Source organism: Rhinolophus hipposideros (assembly GCF_964194185.1).
Source record: "Rhinolophus hipposideros genome assembly, chromosome: 19".
In the NCBI taxonomy this organism is placed as follows: domain Eukaryota; kingdom Metazoa; phylum Chordata; class Mammalia; order Chiroptera; family Rhinolophidae; genus Rhinolophus; species Rhinolophus hipposideros.
In genome coordinates this window covers 27,933,496-27,953,626 of record NC_138065.1, presented here as the reverse complement: position 1 = coordinate 27,953,626, position 20,131 = coordinate 27,933,496, and the positions used below count along the sequence as shown (strand labels likewise).

Below are 20,131 nucleotides of genomic sequence, written 5' to 3'. Positions count from 1 at the left end.
CCCTTAGAAACAGGTGAAAACAAACTGAGAGGAGAGGGGTAACATTTAATTATCTACTAAGTATCAGGCACTGGGCATACAGTACTTCATTTCTCATCAGGTGACAGGACCAGTGGCCACTGGCATGTGGTCAACCAAGTCCCTATAATTGACAACCTTTTCTGATCTTGTCAACAAGCTGAAAACATGTGGGCTCCCTGATACTTTGGTTACACAGAATCTTAGTTGGTGGACAAACTTTCCCAGAAAGTTATGATTAAGGGTCAAAGACAACCTGATGAGAACCTTTAGTTTTCAGGTTTACGGACTTTTTTTTTTCTACCTTTCATTTCTGGCATTGCGTGGGAACAAGTTGTAAGAGAGACTCGTGTTTTTACCAAAAAGCCAACAAGATACACCTGAATCACAGCAAAGTGACAATAATAAAACACACAAATAAGCTTCCAAAAATAAATGACCATATCATACACTTTTAAAAATTGAAAATCATTTAAATCTCAGATTCACAAAAATTTATTTTAATGTTCAAGTGAGATTAGTTTATCCTCATAAAACACGGGAGATAGCAGAAATGAAACCCACTGGAGGAGCTCTTCCCCTCTGGTTGGTGAGGAGCCAAGAGATAAAAGGTGCTTCACCTATCTCTCCCAAGCACTCTACCTGGCCTTGCTTCCAGGTGTGTCCACTAACACGGTTTCATTAGTCTTATCACTGTTAGTTCAGTCTGCTACATTGTAAAGTAATGCTGAAAACTGCCACTCTGGGAGAATTTGCTGGAGGAACGGTGGGACAGACCATGTCACTGATCCTGCCTCTGCTCCTCCTCTGCTTCCTCCTCCACATTTCCATCTCAAGCACCAAGACGTTTACACCAACAGAACTTTCCAGCAGAGTCCCTACCAATAGACTGGTGATGGGTGGTGAGCTTCCTGGCCCAGGACGTGATCAGGTGAGGCTGGCTGATCACCTGGAGGGAGGATGAGGCAGAGACACGGTGTGAGCAGTGGTTAAGTGCCAGAGGCGGTGGGTTGATTAAGTCAGAGTTGGGTCTGATCCTGGCTCTGTCATGTCCTAGATGGGAAGTCGGGCAAGTTACTTCACCTCCTTCGTTTGAGCCTTGGTTTTCTCATTAGTCATCTAGAGCCATACCTACTTCAGTGTCTCTGCAGTTTAGGTCAGTTATAAAGCATGGAGTCCATGGTCTGGCACCTGCAAGGGTTCAGTAAATGATTAGTTATTTCATTCTTCCTCTTTCAATCGCCCGTGTCAAGGTGTCTCTCTTTTCCCCTCTGGGCCTGTTTCTCTGAGTGGTTGGTGCTGGGCGCTGCCGCGGGAGCTGACTTGGCAACCTCAGCTATGGCGCAGCCTTCCCCTCCCCACAATGCAGAAGGCGCCTGGGCAGGATCTGGGAGCTCGCCAGTGCGGACAGGTATTTCCAGTCCCGCCAGAGGAGAAATGGGCGGAGGTGGGAATGGGGGTGGGGGAGGAGACCAGAGGAGGAGCTGGGTGGATCCCCTGGGAGAACGGCGGGGAGTCCTGCTCCCCTCCGGGTACTCATGCTCCAGGCTCAGATTTCAACCCTGGTTGCGACTGCTGCAGGTTCAAAGAAGGGAGGGGGTTTTGCACCGGAAGGAGGGCGTGCAAGAAGCTAGGGACCACTGGAGCAAGGGCCCTAAACCAACCGCCCTTCGGGCTTTTCGCGCCTGATCGCAAAGCTCTCCACCAGGGGGCGACCTGCCCACGTGCCGCGGAGTACAGCTCACCCGAAACTGCAAGTCCCAGGCCGCCAGAAGGTCGCGCCCGCCCCCTCCTCCCCCTGTTGTTCCCATTGGCCGCCGCGATTGGCGGTCTCCCAGGGTGACGGAAGGTGCTTGGGGCGTCCGAGGCTGGAGGTGGGTCCGCCCCCTATTGTGTCGCGGAGAGAGTGGAGCTGAGCGGTGCGTGGAGCAGGTGAGGGTGGGGGCGTGCTAGGTAGATGGAATGGGGGTGTCCACGGGGGAATGGAGAACTGTGTGGGAGTCAGGCGGACAGGAGAAAGCGGGGGATTTATGGAGAGAAGTGGAATTCTCTGAGGCACAGAACTAGGGGAGTTCTGGGGCGTGAAGAGGAACTCTTGGGGGGGGGGGCTTCCCCGAGAACTGGAGTAGTTCTGGAGATACTAATACTTCTGTGCAGGGGAGCTGGATTTTTGTGGATTCCAACAGCAAGGAGTTCCAGCGGCTGGGAGAAGGCGAAGGAGAAGGGAGTTGAGGGTGGGACATCAGAAGAGTATTGTGGGCTGAGGCAAGACAACCCTAGGGAGGGAAATTCTAAGGAGGAATGGGTGAGAGAAGTAGGTGCGTGGGTGGGAGGACACAGGGATTTTCTTGAGGCCCAGAGGACCCAGATGCAATTAGAGATCAGGTGCAAAAACGGCATGGGGACTGAGAAGTAGAGATAACTGGAATGGGGGAACTAGGAGAATGAAGGAGTGCTGGATGGGGAGACCAGACAGGTGAGGACATGCTGTGGGGCAGAGGAGTTGGAAAGATTTTGGGAAAAGCAGAGGAATTCTTGGGAAACCCGAGTTGCTAAGATTCAAGGAAAACTGAGCCAGGTGGGACTGGGGTTTCGTATACAATTGGAAAAAGATTTGTTGGAAAAGTGTGGGAGACCTGGCTAGGGGCAGTGGGAAGCAAGGGGAACTTGTTCCAGTGAGTTGTCAAGAGTTAGACACACGGCCATTTAAATAGAGGCAAGGGCCAGGCTGAGGGACCTGGGGATATTTTATAGCCAGTCCCAAACTTTGAGGCCCAGAGTAGAGTGGAGGCCCAGAGCAGAGTCCACTTGGATTTGCCAGGCCAAGATAGGACCCCCATCTCACCCCCAGGCCATTATGCAGGGAGCACTAGTCGCTCTAAGTCTGGGCTGTTAAGAGTTCCTACCCTCCATCTCCAGGACTCACTGTACACCACATAGACTCTTGGCTTTTAATGAACCATGTCCTTAAGGATGGGGAAGGGAAAACTGCAAAGGCTGGGCCCTGGGGATATTGGAGGGGAGTGAGTGGGAGGAAATGGGGTGAGGCACTTTTCAGGGTGTCTAGCAGAGGGTGGCTGCCTGGCAGCATCATGAAGAGGAAGTGGCACCAGCAGCCAGCCCAGGAATCTGCCCAAACCTGGAGGGTGCTGCCTGGACACACACACACCCACACACCCACACACCCCACAGCCCCATACCAGCTGGTGGGGAAGGCAAGTGTCTTCCCTTCCAAGTGCATTACTCACTCATTGTTAAAGCTGTATTGGGAGGCTGAGTGGAGAAAGTGTACTGTTCCTCAGTTTCCAGGGTTTATGGAGGCTGGGAAAATGGGGCAGGGAATTGTGTGGGGATCCCTTAGGGGCCACTTTCTGGATGTTGTAATCCAGGCTTTGCCCTTGACTGACTCTGTCCCCCTGAGAATGGTACTCTCTGAGAATCCCAACGTCCTTATTTGTCACTGTTGGGGTGGAGATGATAATACTAGTTCTACTTTATGTGCCACCTTGTTGTTAGCATCAGGACAAATGAAAGATAAGGAAGGGAGGCTTGCCTGTTAGGGGCTGTTTATCTCTCATGCTTCCCTGAAAATTTTTTTTCTGAAAGTATAGGAACCCCCAGTTCCCTTGAGCTTCAGTTTTCTGAGATCATTAGCAACCTGAATTTCCCTACATGTCCTGGTCTTCCCTGCCAGCACTACCTCATTTTCCCAGTGCCCCTTCCCAGGCCTTATTCCTAGGGTGGGGGTGTGGGGTGTCAAGATCTCTGATCTCCTGTGACCCCCTTCTCTTACTTATCTGCTTCCTCTCCTTTCTCTTCCTTTGCTGTCTTCCTGGACTTTCTCTTACTGTGGGGTCTCTTCTGGTTTACTATATTGGCGAACTCTGTGTTACCTTGCATTTGGCATTTAGATCTGGCGGTGCTCCAGAGAACAGCTTCATCAGGTGTTAACGTGAGCCAAGCCCTAACCAGAAGAGTGGGAGCCGAAACCTGTTACCTAATCAGAAGGACTGACAGTTTGCTGGGCTGTGGACATCCCCGGGCCCATCTACCTGGGCCCCTGTGGATAGGGGGCGCTGGGTGAGCAGGCAGCTGGGCTATGGTTTGGTGCCTCAGTCTGACCATCCTCAGCCTGATCATCAGCCAAGGGGCTGACGGTGAGCTGGATTCAAGAATTCCCTGTTAGTCTTGGGATGGGGGCATTCCCCAGGGGTTCTCTCTGAGCATGTGAGGGTTCTGGAGAGGTGAGGGTTCCCTCAATTACAGAGTCCTAGAGAGCCCCCTGAGATGCTGATGGGACCTCCCTTCTCAGCCCTGACCTGCGCCCTGCTGTCCCTCATGCCACCCACCATGCAGGTCGAGGGAAGTCTGAGGTGGTATCAGTGGTGGGCCGGGCTGGGGAGAGTGCCGTGTTGGGCTGTGACCTGCTGCCCTCGGCTGGCCGACCCCCCCTGCACGTCATTGAGTGGCTGCGCTTTGGGTTCCTGCTTCCCATCTTCATCCAGTTTGGCCTCTACTCTCCCCGAGTGGACCCTGATTACGTGGGTAAGACTTAGCCGTAGGCTGGAGGGATTGCCAACAAAGGTGGATTGGGTGGGGTCTGTTGTGTCCCTGCCCTGACCTCACCTCTAGTTCCACTGCTTCAACCCTGCTTAGTAATTGTGGCTCTGCTCCCAAGCTGCATTTACACACACACACACACACACACACAGACACACACACACACACACACATACACACACGGTATAGCTGTGCTGTTTAGAACTACAGTTGGTCTTTTCCAAAGGAGATTCTGCAGCCCTCTTTCAAGTATCCAACCTAATGCTGTAAATTACTTTTCTAGATCTCATCAGGAAGCTTCCCAGACTCCATCCTTATCTTCCCTGGTTTCCTCACATGACCCTGTCCTGGTCTCTGGCTTTGCTCATTCCCCTGCCCTTTCCATCTACTGTCTTCAATGCTAGTTTGGGGGTTCTGGGCCTCTAGGGCCTGGACTGATGAGTCAACAAAGAGGGCGGGTGGATGACCTGTCTGCTTCTGCAGTGGGGGCTTAGCCTGATTCTGAGTACAGAAGAACATGTACACAGAGAGATGGGCTGGGGAGGACCAAGTTCCTAAAACATCAGCAAATGGAAGGGGCTGGGCTTGGTTCCTCCTGTACAGTCTTAAAATAGTGTATAGGCCTCCCTAGGCCCTAGCTGACTCCTTCAAAAAGCTCAGCTTCCTCCTAATCCTGTCTGGAGCTTTAATCTGAATGGTTTAGTGCAGGTCTCAGAGGGAAGTGTGTGGGAGGGCCTAAGGATGAGTCCTTTAGGAGCTAAGAAGAGAAAGCCCAGGAAAGGCCACCTGGGAAGTCACTGATGGCAGGTGGGGCTTTCCCTTTTCCCTTTTTAGTTTGAATCCTGCAGAATCCCTAGGATTGGTTGAGCTCTCATCCAAGGGGCTGGCTGAGCAGAGGGGAGGGCAGCAAACTGGGGGCAGTTGTTGGCAAACTGCCTGGTGTGAGTGTATGTGTCTACACAAGCCCACGAGAATTGATGAAAGCAGCCCCAGTTAGGAAAAGTGGAAGGAAAGCAGCTGTGCCCACCAGCCCTCCCTCTGTGCCTCTGCCTGCTGGCTGAGAGGGATAGAGGCTGCCTGGCTGAGGCTGGGCAGATGCAGAAGATGCTTGACTAAGGGCCCGGCAGGAGGAGGGGGAGGAAAGGAAGAAGGACTTTTCCTGGGACTCCACCAGGATGTGCAAATCTTCTTCCCTCTGCCCCCCAGATCTTGAGATCTGGTCAGCCACTGCTACCTTTGGGATTTCTTTATGTCTGCCAGAGCTATGAACAGTAATCTCTGGGGCTTTCTTCTTTCCCCTACCTTTTGTGCCCACCCTGCCCCCAGTCTGGAGCTCCTGGAAGGGCAAGGGCTAGTCTGTATGGGCCCTGGGGGGAGGCCCCTATGCCCAGTAACCCTTTACTGCCTGCCAGTGTGGAAGGGGCCTCTCAGCCTTTGTATAGGGGACTCTGGACTGCAGTTGCTAGGTAGTGGGAGGTTGAGGTGCTCAGGACAATGCTGCCCTGTTTAAACTCTGGGCAAGTGAAGGGGCTATAGCCTGGGACTGTGTGTAAAGCTGGTGCCTAGAATGAGAAAGGGACCCTGAAAGTAACGAGCTTTAGGGACTGCACTAAAGGGCAAGCTTCCAACCTTTAAAGATTCTAGAATCCATCTAGCAAAAAAGACTAGCTTTATAGACTAGTATGAAAGCAGTATAAAACCAGCTAGGACTAAATACTAGGGTTAAGTTAGCCATTGTGTGTGAAATGCCAGCATGGAGCCTGGAGTACCTCCCTACCTCCATGGTGTGAAATGTGACCAGGCATCCAGAGGAAAAAGAAGCATGCCTTAATCTACTCCAGCTTTCCTGGGTTGGGTCTTAGACCAGTCCTAATCCATGGGACCAGCTTTTGGTCTTTTACTTCTGTGCTATATTTCTTGTAGTTTCAAAATGCCCCATACAGCAGAAGGGACATGAGTTTTCTCTCTGTCTTGAGCTGTTTGATACAAATCAGATATCTCATTCTCCCCCTTGCTCCCTCTAGTCATCTCCCCTTACTGCCTTTTATCCTTCAAAACACTGCATAGTCACAGTTTCCTGGAAGCCTTCTGTACTTCTCTTGCTTCATAGTCTTGCTTCATAGTCTCTTGGAATATCTGGGCACAGCACCATTTTTTGAACTTGCACATGAATGTGAGTGTGGGTTCCCGGCCTTCTGAGAGCTTTCAAGAGTTGGATTACGTCTCCTGCTTCCTTTATACATCCCTGCATGCCAAGAGGTCTCAAGTCTATCAGGCTGTTGCTCTGTGGTAGAGAGTGGGACTCCAGGAGGTGTGCCCAGGACTCAGGAGGACTCAGGAGGACTTGGGACTGCCTACCCCGGCCCTCTTCCTGTCCCTTTTTTATTTTTTGCCCTACCCCCCCTGATTTTTAAGCCATTGTTTCTGTCTAGTTGTAGGATACAGTTCCCTGGCCAATGGTGGTATTATGAGCCTTGCCGTCCACCCAGCTGAGGCAGTCGGTAGCTGGTCGCTGGTCAGCTGATCACAGCAGCTCATGGCAGCCCTTGTCAGCTAGTGGCCGCTTACTCACGGCTGCCAGCTGCTGGCCTGGCCACTCTGGCCGGCTGCTGGCCAGCGCAGCCACCGGCTGCTCACCGTAGCACACGTCAGCACACAACAGGCCGCTGCAGCACACAGCAGCTCACACCAACCTCCAGCTGTTCAGGCCCATGTGGGAGTTGAACCAGTGGCCTTCGGCTCCAACAACTTGAGCCACCAGGCCACCCCCTTTCCTGTTCTTCTGTAACAGATCTAGCAGTCCCTATTAGAAAAGTTAGGACATGCAGTGTGCTTCACTGGATGTTCTGGTCAGCACACATTTGGAACTGCTACCCACTGGCTACCAACACCCCTGAGTGAGAACACACTGAATGTGCTACATGCCTTGAGCATAACGTGATCCTAACACCAGTGTGCAATGGGAAGTACATCCATCTGGAGAAAGAAGGCCTGGCTTTGTCATTTACTAGCCATGAGATTTTGGAAAGAAACTTAACATCAGTTTCTTAATCTATAATGGAATTCTTGGGAGAATTAAATATGGTGACAGTGCCTAATATTTCATGGCCCATATTCATTGCTCAGTCTTCCTTCTCTCTTCTGCCTTCTTTGTAGAGCTTAAAGATCACCACAGTGAAAAATTACTGCCACACTGCAGTTAGAGGAAGTTGCGGTCTGCGGGGGAGGGGGAGGGGAAGATGGCCAGGCAGATTAGGGTTACTGAGGAATCCCACTGGTGGGTGAAAGGGTGTGATTATGTTAAATATTTACCTGCAAGGGCTAGGCTAATCTCCTAGGTGGGGATTTAAACACCTAGCCCTTTAAACAGATCCACCCTTAGATAATTCACACCCCTCAACCTCATTCTTGGGAGAAAAAAAAGTCCCTGCCTGCTAGCACGAAGCAGGCCTCCACCTGATCATTCTCTTTTTCCCCGGATGGCATCAGGGGCTCCGTAGGTTTAGGTTATAGTTCGGATAGATCACCCTAGGGGTAGAATGAAAGCAGATTAGAGGGGGTGAGTACACAGACAGCTTTAGAATTTCTAGTATAAGGAAGGGCTAATTTGGGGCACAATCTGGATGGTTGGAGTGGGCACAATGCTAAGGGACTTGTCTAAGAACTGTTATTTGTTTTGCATAACCCAAAGATTTAAAAAAATGTCATTGCATCCACATAAAAGGTCAAGGAGTAGGCAGCTGATGAACGTAGAGGGGTAGGTTGGACGGGGGAGACCTCTTAATAAGCTATTGGAGTAATGCAAGTAAAAGATACTCAGGACTAAACTAAGGTGAAAGTGGTAGAGAAGGAACAGATATTTAGAAGTTGGGATTTGAAAGGTTTACTGAACAAGTAAAGGCGGGTGGGTAATGGAGAGGAATAGGTGATGCCAGGTATCTGGTAGAATGACTTGGTGCATGGTGGTGCTATTATTCACTGATACAGGATGAGTAAAGGGAGATGATGTGTTACCAGGTAAGGGACAGGGCCAGGATTGAATGCAGGCTTCTGATTTCAAATCTTGAGCTCATTCATTTGTTCAGTCTTTATTTGAGCACCTGCTGATGCCAGACCCCATGCTACCTGCTTCCCTACATGATCTTTTCCCTCTACCCCACCCAGATTCCTCTCTTATTTTATAGACGAGGACACTGAAGTTGAGAGAGGTTAATAACTTGCCCAGAGTACATAGCAGAGCTGCCATTCTCACTAGGTTGTACTGCCAGGGACCCACGAAGTTGTCTGGGGTGCAGGGCTGTCAGGGGAGGTGCTGAAGGATTTGGAGCACCTTCAGTCAGCTTGGTGGTGTGGTGTGGATGCTGACTGAGGGTAAGAGTGTGGTGTCTACCTGTGCTGGGCTGTGTGGCTTTGTGGAACTCTATGTGGTCAGTCAGCTGGAGCCTGGGTGCCCTGGGACTAAGGAGATGGGGTGATGAGGCTGCTGACCTTGCTTCCTGGCTGGGCTGGACTCTGGCCACCCTCAGGCACATAGGCCACTGATAATAGCCCTGAGGAATTAGGGGCTTTGGTAGGTGATGTCTGGGTGCCTGCTCAGGTCCCAAACACTACTGAGGCTTCCGGAGACAGAGTTCTCTGGCAGGAAGAGTACTCATGGGACCCATATACTCTTCCCTACAAAATCCCAGGGATGGGTAGATCCTGTAAGAATTGGGAGGAGACTCAAGTGCTGGTTTTTCAACCTTTCAGTGGAGGGTCTTGTCCACCGCTCTGTGTATCTCTTTGTCGAGACTAGATCCCACCTGCTGTAAGGCAGGAGCCACCAGAGGGGCTGATAGAGGGATCTCCCCTCAAATACTCCAACTTCCTCAATGTCTCTCTGGACGCCAGTCTATCAGGGTAATTGAGACTGGCATATTTTTGACCTCTGAGAATGACCAAGGGTTTGGGGCTCCCATGGGTTCTTGCAGCACCCTGATTCTGGGCTCCTCCTCCAGGGCGAGTCCGGCTGCAGAAGGGGGCATCTCTCCAGATTGAGGGCCTCCGGGCAGAAGACCAGGGCTGGTATGAGTGTCGTGTGCTTTTCCTGGACCAGCACAGCCCTGAAGATGATTCTGCTAACGGCTCCTGGGTGCACCTCACAGTCAATTGTATGAAGCTAGGAGCAGGCAGTGGAGAAAGGAGGGGCGCAAGATAATGGGACCTCTGGCTGGTTGGGGAGGGGAGGAAGGCAGTTCTGATGCCCCACCCTTGCTGACACCTTGTTTGCTTGCTCATTGTTTGCATCCTGCCCCTCCTACCCCAACTCCTGCCCTTTCTTTTCTTCAAATCTTAGTCCAGTTGACCTTCTAGGCCAGGGGTGTCCAAACTTTTTTCAACGTTTTTCACCAAGGGCCATATGCGGTAAAATACACAAATAGCCGGGCCACTCACTTGAGGTGAAGTACGTATTGCCTCACCTGGTTTATTTAAGTAAACTAAATATATTTTTGGAATTTGCTGCGGGCCAATTAACAATGGATCATGGGCCGCAGTTTGGACACCACTGTTCTAGGCTGTTAGGAACTTCCTCTTCCCCTCTCTTCCCTGCTCCTGCCTCCCTGGCCAGGAGAGGGTAATGGGTAGGGGCTGTTTGAACGCTGAATGAAACAGACCACACATATACAGCATTTTGTTTTTTCAAAATACCTTTTAATCCAATACCTCATGAAATGTCTCTCAGCCCCAAAAATGAAGGTCATAATTATTCCCATTTCATAGATGAAGAGACGGGGACTCAGAGAGACTGGGTCATGCCACTGATTAGAGACAGAATAGAGTCTAGAACCCAGGCCTCCTGACTCCCAGAACAGTGGTCTTCTAGAGAGCAGTTAGCTTTCCCCTGGCTCTGAGCACACTGCCTGTGCTCGGCCCTGGCTGCCAACTCTGCAGGCCAGTTCTGGGATGGGCTGGTGCACTCCTCACTGGGCCCTGAGTACAGCAGACAGGGTGGCCCTGGGCTGGGGGTTCCTGTGAAGGTGGGTGGGCTGGTGGGCTGAGGGCTGATCTGTCTCCCTGCCCTGAGAGATGCACCTTTTTGGGCTGATAACCCCTCTGGCAGCTCCTGATGTCTCTCTCTCTGCAGCGCCCCCTCATTTCCTGGAGACACCTCCGCAGGTGCTGGAAATTCAGGAATTAGAGGCTTTGACCTTGCGTTGTGTGGCCCGCGGTAGCCCCCAGCCTCATGTGACTTGGAAGCTCCAAGGACAGGACCTTGGCCAGGGCCAGGGCCAGATGCAGGTAAGTCCTGCTACTGGGCAGGGTGCGCCAGATAGAGTGAGGGTCAGGTGTAGGCCTGGGAGCCAGGCTGAAGGATGGCTAAGGCCATGTTGGGAAACTAGCGGGTGGAGGTGCTTTGACTTGGCTTCCTGAGCCTGGGGTGCGTCTCCCTCTGCTGGCCATTCTCAGAAGTGCAGGGTCTGAGGCCTGTGGGAGGGTAGGGAGACTCCTGGGGTCTTCCTCATTGATTCCTACCTTAGGTGCAGAATGGGACGCTGTGGATCCGCCAAGTGGAGCGAGGCAGCTCGGGGATATACACCTGCCAAGCCTCCAGCACTGAGGGCAGTGCCACCCACGCCACCCAGCTGCTGGTGCTAGGTGCACTCTGAGGGGAGGGCCTGGAACTGAGAAACCTATATATAAGGAGTGGCCTGTGGTTGGGGGTGCACAGGACAAGAGTTAGGAAGACACTTGTGCCTGAAGGCAGGAGCTGTGGGAAGTGAGAGAGCCCCCAATTTAGGTGCAGGCTGTTCCTCTGAAACTAGCATCTTAAATTTTAAAAGGATCAGTAAACAGATAAGTAGTTAGTGCCCAGCAATGTGGTGTAGTGTAAAGGGCATGGGCATGGGCCCATGTTAGAGCATGAGCCGTGTGACCCCCTTGACCCTCAAGTTCGCCATCTATATAAAGAGGTTCATATCTACCTCTCAGGACGTGGCAAGAATTTAATTAGGTTCAGCTGAGCACCGTGATCATCACATTGTAATTCCTGGTCAAGACCTTCCCTTTAGAAGGAAAGCTGAGAAATAAAAGGCCTGATTCGCCCATGAAAAGATGGTTGGCCAGGCAGGGAGGGGTTGGATCAAGAAGTTTGAGTTTAATGTGGTAGGAGATAGCAGCTGTTTGGGGTTCTTAAGCAGAAGTGTTATATGGCCAAAGAGTGAATGGCTATTCAATGCATGAATAGCCATTAGAGTGGCAGAGATGGAGGAGTCTGAGTTTGGGGGTCACTGCAGCATCTGGGGGTAAGGTACTAGGTACCTGGATTGGAAGAAGAGACAGAGGTGATTTAAGGTGTACCAGATGAGGTATATAAAGGGTAAATGAGCAGTGAGCTAAAACTGATCACCCTCCCCAATACACACACGCACACACACATTTCTAGGCAGGGGAAACTGGGCAAATGGGGTTCCAGAGAGCAGGTCCAGGAAGAATCATAGAAGTGAACTCAGGGTTCTGGGAATACTGTGGGCTCAGTCCCCTCCTTCCTCTTGTACTCCCCCACAGGACCCCCAGTCATCATGGTACCCCCCAAGAACAGCACTGTCAATGCCTCTCAGGATATTTCCTTGGCCTGCCGGGCTGAGGCGTACCCTGCTAACCTCACCTATACCTGGTTCCAGGACAGCATCAATGTCTTCCACATTAGGTGGGGCTCTGGAGGGTAAGGGTGGGGAACCGGTGGGAAGGCTTTGAGGAGCCCCTGGGCTGACCAAGGCCTGGACCCCTCCTCACACATGCCATATTGCAGCCGCCTACAGTCACGTGTGCAGATCTTGGTGGATGGGAGCCTGTGGCTACAGTCTGCCCAGCCTGATGATGCTGGCCGCTACACCTGTGTGCCCAGCAATGGCCTTCTACACCCACCCTCAGCCTCTGCCTACCTCACTGTGCTCTGTAAGCCTGACCTGAACTCCCCCCACAGCCTGCGTCCCTCCCGTGGGCCAAGCCAAGCTGCTCCTGCACAACTTGCCACTATTTTTCCCCAGACCCAGCCCAGGTGACAGCAATGCCTCCTGAGACACCCCTGCCCATAGGCATGCGAGGGGTGATCCGGTGCCCAGTTCGTGCCAACCCACCACTGCTCTTTGTCAGTTGGACCAAGGATGGGAAGGCCCTGCAGCTGGACAAGGTACAGGCTTGGAGCAGGGGGAGGAATATCTTAGCTTGGATTTATTCTAATCAGGACAGTTGCAGTGGCGTTAGCTCAGTTTAATTCAATTCAGTGACTAGAACATACACTTATTATTGGGTACTGTGAAGAGGGTTGCATGGGGAGCAGGAGCAAAGAGACATCCATGTTTAAGAAGAGCACAGCCTAGAGGGGGAGGGACAGCAACAGAGACACTCCGCTGGAAGGCCAGGGGTGGAGGAAGCGCCTTCTGGTTAGGACTGGTCAAGGATAAATCAGCTACAGCTTCTGGGACTTTGATGATGGGCCTTGAAGGGTGGACAGACAGTCCATTCAGAAACCAGGGCTCAGAGGCAAAAAACAATATAGTGCCTTTATGACAATGAATCGTCCAGCTTGGTGGGAGTACCTGTGTGGATGCAAATGGTGCAGAGATAGCTGGAAACACAGGTTGGGGCCAAAAGAACTCTGGATGCCAAGTGAATATTAGTCATTCCAAGATGATTGGAATCTTTTGTGTGTCTGCAAAGACTATAAATTCCTTGTGGGCTAGTATTACATCTTTTAATCATAGTCTCCTCGGGGCTTCTGCAGTAATAATGCTCAATAAATTTTTGTTGAATGTTAAAAGTCTAAGGGCAGTTGGAGACAGTAAAGTTGTTTGAGCAATGATGTGACGAGATGTGATGAGAAGGAGTTGAGTTTGTCGGATGGAATGGAGGGGGAGGAGTAGACATAGGGATAGGAGTTCAGGGGCATTGAAATTGGGGTTTAGGGAGTGGTCCAGGTGAGAGGTTATGAGGCCTGAATTAGAGAAGAGAACATGCAGATGGATGGGCCTCACATCTAGACAACAGGCCTTCCTAGAGGACAGAACTGGGGAGTAAGGGAGGGTGAGGAGTCAGATGTGAGCGAGGACAGTGGGGCCTCTAACATAGAAATAAGGAAGCCAGGAAAAGAAACTGATTTTGGGTGGAAGATGCTGAATTTTGTCATGGGTCCCAGAAATAGATGAGGGTCCCAGAAAGCATGGAGCACACACACAGCTCAACCACAAGGGGTGCATCTCACATTGTATTCTCTGTGAGTGGCACCCCCTGGAGTTGTGCAGAATTAGCTGTCACACCCATTGGGAGAGGCCCCTCTCTGGGAAAAGGATATGAAGGGCTGGAATGCAGAGAGGTCAGGCCTAAAGGTAGAGTTGTGGACTCCTCTGCATAGCTGTGGGCTTCTCATACTATCTCCGCCTGATATGGCCTCTCCATCTCGGCCTTGCCTCTGCTGAGTTTCTTTCTCTTTGTCATCTCCTCTTCCTTCCAGTTCCCCGGCTGGTCCCAGGGCCCAGAAGGCTCACTGGTCATTGCCCTGGGGAATGAGGACGCTCTAGGAGAATACTCCTGCACCCCCTACAACAGTCTTGGCACTGCAGGGCCCTCCTCAGTGACCCGAGTGCTGCTCAAGGTGACGCTTAGGGTGGGCCAGCAGCAGTGGGTCAGGTGGCTAAAGATGCACCTCATGTGGACATCAGGCTGACAGAGGGGGGTGAGAAGGGGCTTCCAAGTCTGTTTTCCACTGTGGCTACAGCAACAGCTGTCAGGCACCATCCCAGAGTATTTTGCAGAGATAGTACATGGTGGGGGTGGAACATCAATCACATAGCGTATCCACAGAGTCAGATATTCTGCCCGCCCCCATCTTACTAACCTTGACTCTACCCCACCCCCACCCCCGTGTTCTGTAGAGGTCTGTACACCTCCAGAGAGGCCTCCCAGCCCCCCAGTCCTTCCCTTTCCCACCAAAGAACAGAGACAAAGCTAGAGAGATACTGAGAGATGAGACTAAGATGTGATATGACAGAGAATCCCAGAGAGGAGACAGCAGTGTGAGAGAGGCCCCTCCCAATGCCAGCTCTGGCTTGCAGGCCCCCCCAGCTTTTTTAGAACGGCCTAAGGAAGAATATTTCCAAGAAGTAGGGCGGGAGCTACTCATCCCCTGTTCAGCCCGCGGAGACCCTCCTCCTACTGTCTCTTGGGCCAAGGTAAGGCTCCTGAGCCCGTTTTGCCTATACTCTGCCCATTATACCCCTGTCTCTCTATGCCCCTGGCCATTTTGTGGGAAGGAGGATATGGAAAAGGGAGGGCTGTCAGAGGCAGGGTGGGGAGAAAGCTGGAGCTGCCCAGAGAGATCAGTGGTGCCCTTGGTGAGGGGTGGCTGCGTGTGTCTTCAGGGCTGACCAGTGATTCTGTAGGTGGGCCATGGGCTGCAGAGCCAAGCCCAGGTGGACAGCAACAGTAGCCTCATCCTGCGACCCTTGACCAAGGAGGCCCACGGACGCTGGGAGTGCACCGCCAGCAATGGTGTGGCCCAAGTGGCCACCTCCACGAATGTCTACGTGCTGGGTTTGTGGCTGCAGAGCCGGCTGGGGGCTGCAGGAAACTGTGTGGGACAGAAGATGGGGAATCATTTTTGGAGGCCCAGATGGGGATGGTGGTTGGGGGACTCCTGGGCTCCCCTTAGCTCTTTACCTTCCCTCAGGGTACTGACCATAGTCCTCCATTCCCCTTACCAAGGCACCAGCCCCCATGTTGTCACCAATGTGTCCGTGGTGCCATTGCCCAAGAGTGCCAATGTCTCCTGGGAGCCTGGCTTTGATGGTGGTTATCTGCAGAGATTCAGCATCTGGTATACCCCATTGTGAGTGACCTCCCCTGCCACTGCTCTCTTCCCCATCCTGATTCTCTCTGGTCCTCTTCCCTTTGTCCCACTCCTCCATCCCAGCCCTGCACCAACTCTGCTGCTGATTTCCAGAGAATCTTAAGTTACCCTGTATGGTTGAGGGGACAGGAGAGGTAAGTTCTCCAGACTCCAAGCTTCCTGGTCTTTCTAGTTCATAGGATATCTCCATTTCCTCATGTCCTCCAGGGCCAAGCGTCCTGACCGAACCCACCATGATTGGGTGTCCCTGGCGGTGCCCATGGGGGCTGCTCACCTCCTTGTGCCAGGGTTGCAGCCCCACACCCAGTACCAGTTCAGCGTCCTAGCTCAGAACAAGCTGGGAAGTGGGCCGTTCAGCAAGATTGTCCTGTCTGTCCCTGATGGTGAGAGACCTCTCAACCCAGAACAGCAGACAAGGATGGGGAAGAGCTGGCAGGGAAAGCCTGGATATGGGAGGACCTGGGTGGGAAGAGGCAGACGTGATGGGCAGCTTGGGGCCTGGAGGGGTTTGTGGAGGATGATCCAGACTTGTTTAGGAGCTCTGGAAAAAGGGTTGGGCCTCAGGGGTTGTGGAAGGTCAGGAGATATGAGGAAGGGCACTGGAGATCCAATTTCTGCTGTGCCTGTCTGCCATTTCAGGGCTTCCTACCACACCAGCTGTTCCCAGGCTTCCCCGGACAGAGATGCCGCCTCCTCTATCCTCTCCCCGAGGTCTGGTGGCAGTTAGGACACCCCGGGGGGTACTCTTACATTGGGATCCACCAGAACTAGTCCCTAAGAAACTGGATGGCTACATCCTGGAGGGCCGACAAGGCTCCCAGACCTGGGAGGTGCTGGACCAGGCCGTGGCAGGCACAGAAATGCAGCTGCTGGTGCCAGGCCTCATTAAGGTTAGTGTGGGAGGTGGGCACAGGGGTTCCTCCTGTGTCTCTCCAGGCTCCAGCTCCATTCCCCAAAACTGATCTTCTCACCCAGATTTGACCATTTTCCCAGCTTCTCACTTCACCCATATTTCCCAACAGCAGCATGTTTCTGAATGGGGTTAGGGTAGGTGGTCAGGCCTGACCCTAATCTACTTCCTGGACCCCCCACCCCCTAGGATGTTCTCTACGAGTTCCGCCTTGTGGCCTTGGCTGGTGGCTATGTCAGTGATCCCAGCAACATAGCCAACGTCTCCACTTATGGTGAGAACCTGGCCGGAGGGCCAATGCTGGGGCCTGGGGGCTATTAGCCCACTGAGTCTGGACACCGACCCTCCTTCATGGCCCCTTGCGCAGGCCTGGAGGTCTACCCGTCTCGCACCCAGTTGCCAGGCCTCTTGCCACAGCCCGTGCTGGCCGGAGTGCTGGGCGGGCTCTGCTTCCTGGGGGTGGCTGTTCTTGTGAGCATCCTGGCTGCTTGTGTCACTAACCAGCGCAGGGCCGCCCGCCGCCGCCGCAAGCGCCTTCGCCAAGGTAGGACCAATTCCTATCAGCGCCTCCTACCTGGAGGAAAGCCCACCCTCCTGCTGGGTCAGGGGCCCTCCTCTTCTTCTGCACCCAACCTTGCCTATACTATTCCCAGCCGGATGGAGCTGGGCACCTGCTATTGGGTGAGGGTCTGTGCCTGGGGCCTTGGAGGGCCGTGGGTTTGCCTGTGTCATGTCTGGTTCTCCTGCCCTTACAGATCCACCACTTATCTTCTCTCCGCCCCAGTTATCAGCTCTACTGTAAGTGCCTCCACCTCCTGGGCTTTCTTTTGCCTTCCCACAGAGTGCCCCTTTTGTGCAATTTGGGGTGGGAGGCATGGGAGGTGGAACAGAAGTGAGAGGACTGGCATGCAGGGCCCCAGACTGGGGGCAGTCTAGTCTTGCCTTTGCCTCCCTCCACCCCTCCATTGTATGTCCTTCCTGGCTAGCTCTCCCAGCTCTGCTCTGTTGTGTACCAGACCTCTCCAGGCCTGACACTGTTTCCTAGGAGGGGGACTGGCCCCTACCACAGACCCTGATCTGTTCTTCCCCAGCTCTGCTCCAGGTTCAAGCAGTCCTGATAGTGTGGCCAAGCTGAAGCCCCAGGCTTCCCCAGTTCCCAGCCTGCACCAGAGTCTGCTCTTCAGGGAGCCCCCTGGATCCCCCAGCTCCCCTCTGGAGGATCCTCCTAGCCGGGGGCCCTTGCCCCTGGAGCCCATTTGCCGGGGACCAGATGGGCGCTTTGTGATGGGACCCAACATGGTGACCCCCCAAGAAAGGTCAGGCCCTGAGCAGGCCAAACCTCAGACCCCGTCCCAGCGTCAGGCCAGGTCGTATGACTGCAGCAGCAGCAGCCCTAGTGGGCTGCCCCAGCCCCTCTGCATTGTAGACATAAGCCCTGTGGGGCTCCATCCTGTAGCTCCACCAAGTCCTCTGTCAGGTCCAGGACCCCTGCTCCAGTACCTGAGCCTGCCCTTCTTCCGGGAGATGAATGTGGATGGGGACTGGCCCCCTTTCGAGGAGCCCAGTCCTGCTCCACCCCTAGATTACATGGACACCCAGCCCTGCCCCACTTCATCTTTCCTTCAACCCCTGGACTCCTCCCCTGGGTCCCCCACGGCCGTACTTCCTGGGGCCGTGGTCAAGGCTGGGGCCGCTCCTGAGCCCTCATACACAGCACTAGTTGACTCGACATTGAGGGAACAGCTGCTGCCAAGCATTCTCCCTGCCGTCCCTCGGGGCAGCCTCACCAGCCAGAGCAGTGGGCGGGGCAGCGCTTCGTTCTTGCGACCCCCCTCCACAGCCCCCTCAGCAGGAGGCAGCTACCTCAGTCCTGCTATTCTGGGAGATAGCAGCAGCTGGGCCAGTGGCCCTGAGAGATGGCCCCGAAGGGAGCACGTGGTAACAGTCAGCAAGAGGTGAGGGCAGTCCCTGCCTATTCCTGCCCACCCCTGCCTTCTCAGACTTTCTCCCCACCCCTCTCCTGATACCCTCTACCTTCTCTTCTACTCCCACCCCGGGGCCAGGAAACCTCGTCTCCTTTTAGAAGCTTTGGTTGAGGTCCAAGGATCCTCAGGGAAAACCCATGGCCCTACCTGAATTCGGGGAGCCCAGGTTCAGGCTTTTCTGCCACTCTCTCTTCCTCTACGCACCTTACTGCCCATTTCTCCTTTTTAACAGGAGGAATACATCTGTGGATGAGAACTATGAATGGGATTCAGAATTCCCTGGGGACATGGAAATGCTGGAGAGTCTGCACCTGGACTTGGCTGGCCCTCGACCCCGACCTGAAGCTGAGCCAGAGCTAGGTATGTGAGCCCTCCAGAAAGGTGGGCACTCCTAGCTTCACTGTCCCACATTCACCCATAGCCTTAGGACCCAGGCTGTTCTGGTCAGGCCCCAGACCCTAGGCTCTCTCCTCTTCTTCCTTGGCTCATCTGCTTTGCAGGCCCAGGGGCACTTCATGGTGCCAGTGAGCCTCAAGACTTCTTCCTCTCATTGTTCTGCCCTCCTCTTGCAGGTGAAAAGACTCCAGAGGAATGCTGCCTCCTGAACACTGCCCATGCTCCTGACCCTGAGGCCCGCTGTGCTGCCCTTCGGGAGGAATTCCTGGCCTTCCGCCGCCGCCGAGATGCCACTAGGGCCCAGCTACCAGCCTATCGACAGCCAGTCCCCCACCCTGAACAGGCCACTCTGCTGTGAACGCCTTAATGTGAGGCAGGGTGAAGGCACATGGACCCTGCAAAGGAAGTCCCAACAAGACCTAGCTCCAGCCTGGCAAACTGCTCCTGCCCCTTTGGGGCCCAGGCATAAATCCTGATGGGCTCGGGTGGGCATAGTGTGGGATGTATATGCTGAGCCCCTCTAGTTTGGGCACTGGAACAGGCATGCTATGTCTGCTGGTGTGTGTGTGTGTGTGTGTGTGTGTGTGGTGGTGGTGGTCGTCGTGGTGTTGGTGAGGCTTTTTTACAGGTGAATTAAAAAAATCTAGAAAATGTTTTCTGTGTCTGGCGTTGAATTTAAGAGGGCAGTGGGAAAATCCCAAACACTTAAAAAGGAGGGGACTCTTTCTGAAGGAATGGAGGTGCATTCAACATCCATTTAAATAGCATGTATTGAGTGCCGACTGAAGTCACCTACTAAAGACCAGCCTTTGAACTAGATGCTGAGAAAATACAAAGTTCACTAAGTCATGCCTTTGCCCTTGGGGAGTTCTTTCTAGTCAGTGAGGCAGACAAGTGAAACAGTCACAGTATGATGCGATAAGTTCTGTGATAAAGTGATGTGTTGGTTATGGTAACACAAAGGAAGGGGTCAACACAGTGAATCCTTACAGCATGTGCTGGGACAAATGCTTCATGTGGGGGATCTTTAGAGTCCTGACAGAGTGGGGACAATGATAACAGCTGAGCACTCCCAATGTGCCAGTACTGCTCTAAGATCTTTACATGTGTGTCATGCAGGGTGGCGTGCGGGCTCTCTGGTTCCGTTCCCCACATAACGCAGGACATGGTGAGGCCAAAAAGGAACACCCACGGAGCCATAGATAGCGGAGTCATACCACTATATTCTCGCTGGTGCCTGGGCTGGAGACAGGAAGCAGGAGCCACGTGAACTTCAACCTGCTGTCCGCTTTTCTGCCAACCAACCTCACTTGGTAGCTGCAATCCGCTGTGCTAACTGCAATCTGCTCTTGCTAGCTCAGCCACCATCTTCTTGCT

General features: G+C 53.2%; 1 protein-coding gene across 16 annotated transcripts; it reads left to right on the top strand.

Moving 5' to 3' along the window:
• Positions 1-1,910: 1,910 nt before the first annotated feature.
• Positions 1,911-19,409, top strand: IGSF9 (immunoglobulin superfamily member 9). Of its 16 annotated transcripts, none has more exons than XM_081026315.1 (21): positions 1,913-1,937; positions 3,930-4,175; positions 4,375-4,563; positions 9,576-9,728; positions 10,703-10,857; positions 11,097-11,214; positions 12,124-12,265; positions 12,368-12,513; positions 12,606-12,748; positions 14,069-14,209; positions 14,670-14,786; positions 14,997-15,147; positions 15,319-15,442; positions 15,671-15,846; positions 16,103-16,353; positions 16,563-16,647; positions 16,741-16,917; positions 17,129-17,171; positions 17,465-18,328; positions 18,591-18,718; positions 18,931-19,409. In XM_081026315.1, the coding sequence occupies exons 2-21, from the start codon at positions 4,118-4,120 to the stop codon at positions 19,110-19,112; spliced, it is 3,543 nt and encodes a 1,180-aa protein (XP_080882441.1). In that variant the 5' UTR covers positions 1,913-1,937; positions 3,930-4,117; the 3' UTR covers positions 19,113-19,409. The 16 variants fall into 16 exon arrangements, with proteins under 16 accessions (XP_080882446.1, XP_080882441.1, XP_080882437.1 ...); XM_081026314.1 differs by having other exon boundaries at positions 1,916-1,950; XM_081026317.1 differs by having other exon boundaries at positions 1,918-1,950; positions 11,097-11,181.
• The last annotated feature ends 722 nt before the right edge of the window (positions 19,410-20,131 follow it).